The sequence below is a fragment of the Hevea brasiliensis genome, chromosome 5 (assembly GCF_030052815.1).
Source record: "Hevea brasiliensis isolate MT/VB/25A 57/8 chromosome 5, ASM3005281v1, whole genome shotgun sequence".
In the NCBI taxonomy this organism is placed as follows: domain Eukaryota; kingdom Viridiplantae; phylum Streptophyta; class Magnoliopsida; order Malpighiales; family Euphorbiaceae; genus Hevea; species Hevea brasiliensis.
Genome location: NC_079497.1, coordinates 34,571,631 through 34,576,163, shown reverse-complemented (window position 1 = coordinate 34,576,163; position 4,533 = coordinate 34,571,631). Strand labels below are relative to the sequence as shown.

The window sequence follows — 4,533 nt, the reverse complement described above, 5'->3', positions numbered from 1 at the left end:
AAAATAATTTAAATTTATTTTTGAAAACTTAGTTAAATTTTAAAAATTAAAACATTAGAAAATTTTGTACATGTAAATACAAAATTTTTATTTATTTTTTTAAAAACTTTTTAAAAAATTAATCTAATTACTTGTATGGTATTAGAAATTATTAATCAAATTAGCCATCACTTTCAATCTACTTTAATTTTATTTTAATTTTAATTTTTTAATAAAAATATATAATATTTAATAAAAATATATAATATTTAAAATTTTAAAATATTATTTAACAATTTGTAATTGAAACAAACGAATTTAATTAATCAACAGAGAGATTCACTAAAGTATTTAAATTTAAAACCCTGCTTGAAATGAATCTCTCCTACAAAAGCATTATGCTTTGTGAATTGTTGCTTAGAAATCTGTCAAATGGTCACCATATAAAGTGAGCCACTTTTGCTTCATTATTTTTTATCCACCATGGATGGACCCTACTATGGAGCTTATTTATATTTCCTTGTGTTTGCTTCCATAGCAGAAAATCCACGACTACTGGTGACTTAAGAGAGTTCTTGAGCATTTCATCAAATGGATCTAAGACTTGGGCACTTGAAATTCAGCATTTTATTTGTATGCATAGTCATTATAGCCAGCATCTTCCTTCTAACTGGTAAGAATTTGCTTCTATTATTTATTTATTTTGATAAAACCGAGATCTCATAATTCTGAAAATAACTTTAAGCGGTAGAATTTGGTACTATTTAATGGTTTCTTATATAAGGCAACATTATTTCATTTATATAGAGTGGGTTAGTATATGAAACATCCCACATTTGCAAGTATTGGGGAGGATTGATATAAGAAGTGTTGCTCCTGCTGGGAAAGAACTGTTTTTGTGATTTGAACTCGCAATCTTCAAGTTACAAATATAGTAACTTTATTGTTACATAAAATTCACTCTTAATATTATTTTATTTATATAAACATTAATTTTCATTTACTAATGTTTAAATTTGCTATCTAATAATTTTAGAGATAATCTTTTATATTATTAAGTCAAAACTCATTGATTAAAATGATTTATTAATTATCTTTACATTTAAAATCACAATGAAATCTACTTATCTTTATTTTACGTATAAACTCACAATGTAATATAATTTTTCAAAGAAAATTTTGAAAATTATTGAAGTAGAATTTCATTTTCTTGTTAGGCAAACAAAGAATCTAAAACCTATTAATATTTTTTTTTCTATTAAAAATGTATATATAATTTTCTTCTTTTATTGCAGATGCAAGGTTATTTGCTGAACAAGGAATGAACGGACCATTAGAACCAAAAGATGTTGAGGCATATGGCTTGGGTTCTCCATATGCTCTTCCGCCTTTAGAATCACTACCATCTTCTATGGTGTCGTCTCCTTCATCCCCTAATTCTCCGATCAAAAGCCCACCAGACGAATCTGCTAGCCCGCCCATGTACACGCCAATGCTGAGACCACCACAATATGAACTTAACCCACCAAGTATCGCTCCTAGCCCACATTATCATGGGCCTAGCCCACCAATCGATCAATCACCAGCAGTTCATCCACCATCGATTGTTGTAATGCCACCACCGCCTCATAAAATGCCACAATTTGCCGTGTGGTGTGTGGCAAAGCCTACTATGCCTGATCCAATAATTCAAGAAGCATTGGACTATGCGTGTGGGTCAGGAGCAGACTGCAGGGCAATTCAGCCCAATGGACCTTGCTTCCAGCCAGATAATTTGGTATCACACGCTTCCTATGCTTTTAATAGTTATTGGCAGAAGACAAAGGTCGCTGGAGGTACCTGCGATTTTGGTGGCACCGCGATGCTCGTCACAGTTGATCCGAGTAAGTATGATGAGCATATTTTGCAAACCGACTTTTTTTATTTTTTTATTTTTTTCAGAATTACAACATTTTCTATAGGGCAACTGTGCAAGAGCATTTTATTAAATTTTTTATAAAATTTATTTAAAAATTTTTATATACTTTTAATATTCATTATTGTGCCAGAGTGGATTTTTTTTATTATTTTTAAAGAAGATAATACTTTATTATAGTTTAAAAAAATAAGAGCTTCAAATTACACAATTCTATATTATACTACAATATAGTATGTTTGAGTAAAGTGCATGGAGATTTTTTTTAAAGTAAAATAAAATAAAGATAAAATATCAATATCTACTTAATTTATCTATTTAATAAATTAAAAAAATAAACGTTTGAAAATTCAAAATATCTTAATTTACTTAAAAAAATTTGCTCGAAAATAAATTTATTACTTTAAAAATTTATATTTTATCTTTTAAAATTTTCTCTGAATTTTGTATTAGTGAGGGATTATGGATTTGCTGCTAAACCTATTGTTAATAGTATGACTTAGTAATAGTATGACTTACTATTCTTAATAGTAATAGATTCGTTGTTAAGGCATATTATTAATGATGAATTTAGTGATGTATCCGTAAATTCATTGCTAAAGGTATTGTTTACTGAAATGATTAAATATTGAATTTTATGAAATTTAACGGTCACTGTGTATTTTGTTTAATTGTGACAGGTTTCAACAACTGCTATTTCGTCTCTAGTTGATCATCGAAAACGTTTCAACAAGATGGCACCACGTTTTTTGAGATTTTAGATTATTGTATAACCTTTTGGATACTTTCTGGTTTATTACAATCTTGACGAATTTTATAAATATTTCTTTTGTAAATGAAAGGCATATACTTATTTTTGTTTTTCACATCTTCCTATTTATTATTATTTTTATAATAAAATCTACATGTTTATCTATAATATTTCAGCATATAAAATATATTTTTATATCATTATTGCCTAATGACGAATGCAGCATTTAAAAGTAAGAGATCATTGCGGATGCAGGTATCTTGCATTTAAACTTTAATTAAAGGGTCGGCAACCAACATAAAATTTAAGTAAGTGTTTTAATATGCTTTGCCTCAATGTGAGCTTTTTTAAAATTATCTTTTATCATTTAAAGGAAATTTTAAAAGTATAACTGTTATTTTTTTTATTTTAGCTGAATTGATAAGGAAAAAACTTTTTAATTATAGAATATGAGCTTATTTTATTTTATTTTTGTTTAATTGAGACTCTGTTTGCTTTTATGAAAAATATTAAAAAATATTTTTTATATTTTCTAACATTTAGAATACTTAAAAAATTGATCGATGAAAAATATTTTTTTGGTCATAATAAAAACTAACATATTTTTAAGAAAAATAACTTTTTCTTTTCAAAAGAGAATTATTTTTTGAACTTTCTTAATCATATTAAAATGTGAAAACACTTATGCATATATAATATATACACATCATTAGTTTTGTCACACCTTACCCCTCTGTAAGGCATAACATGATCCCGTAGTATATCTAATGAATTACCAATTCCGTCTACTGATAATCCATTAAATACACTACAAGAGATTTTAAAAACTTTTCTTACTTCTTTTACCGTGGTGAGCACTATTTACAGGTATTAAAAACCTTTTTAAATTTTAGTGATAGAACTAACACATTTGAATTATTTGGAATTTCTGTAAAAATTTTGGCAGAATACCATCTGTATTTTGGACAAAACAGTTCTTCAGAAAACCTGTAAAAAGCACTTCAATAAATTTCCAAATCTCAACTCTAACACATTTTCTCAACTCAATCCACAACAATTTTTCAGTATTTTCAAAGGATGAGATAAAAGAAATATAATACGAATTTTACAAGTCAAAATAACTGATAATTTACTTTACAACTTCAATGTACAATTTTAATTTACAACTGCTCAAAACCAACAACAATATGTACATACAGTGAACATACATTACATTACAAAATACAAAATATTGGTATACTCATTATACCCGGTAGTCTCTCGCTGGAGGTACTAGCGACTTCTAATCACGCTCGCTGTCTCTACCGCGATAAAGAATAAAGCTATCACGAGACAATGTCTCAGTGGTGCACAACATTAACCAAATACAATTTAAATCACAATTCATAAATCATATAAATAGTGGATACTTAAAACCATAGTTAATTTCAAGACAATAATTGTCAACCAGAATTTAAACTCCGTTTCTCAATATCACAATAAATTTTAATAAGTCAGATCATGGTTGAATTCAAAAGACAGTATATGTCAATAAGAGTTTAAATTCACTTCACAATCTCACAATACATATCAATAAATCACACACAGCTTTAATCATGTTCCCAAGTCAATTCATCCCAAAAGCCGATGGCTAATGAGGTATTCAATTCATCCCAAAAGTCAATGACTAATGAGGAATAACATAGCTAGCTAGCAAAAATATGAGTACTCATTCTATTCGTCCTCAACAGGCACACACCTCAACACTTCATCTAGAGAGGGAATTCAATTCATCCCACTAGACAAGCTAGCGAGGAATTGTAACACCCCTAAGTTCGGTAGTGCGTTCTGCTGCTCCAGTGACCAGTGTTGTCCGGACAGCTAGGATGCCTAGAACCACACTTCAATG

The 4,533-nt window shown here is 28.5% G+C and overlaps 1 protein-coding gene across 1 annotated transcript; it reads left to right on the top strand.

The window, feature by feature from the left end:
• Positions 1-442: 442 nt before the first annotated feature.
• On the top strand, positions 443-2,760 carry LOC110656872 (glucan endo-1,3-beta-glucosidase 12). Its single transcript, XM_021813854.2, has 3 exons — positions 443-652; positions 1,275-1,862; positions 2,575-2,760. The coding sequence occupies exons 1-3, from the start codon at positions 571-573 to the stop codon at positions 2,604-2,606; spliced, it is 702 nt and encodes a 233-aa protein (XP_021669546.2). The 5' UTR covers positions 443-570; the 3' UTR covers positions 2,607-2,760.
• Positions 2,761-4,533: the final 1,773 nt, after the last annotated feature.

Excerpts from the sequence above, each read along its gene's own strand:
- LOC110656872 (XM_021813854.2), top strand. The coding sequence starts at position 571 with ATGGATCTAAGACTTGGGCACTTGAAATTCAGCATTTTATTTGTATGC. Across the intron at positions 653-1,274 it reads CAGCATCTTCCTTCTAACTG|ATGCAAGGTTATTTGCTGAA; the intron begins GTAAGAATTTGC and ends CTTTTATTGCAG. Across the intron at positions 1,863-2,574 it reads GCTCGTCACAGTTGATCCGA|GTTTCAACAACTGCTATTTC; the intron begins GTAAGTATGATG and ends TAATTGTGACAG.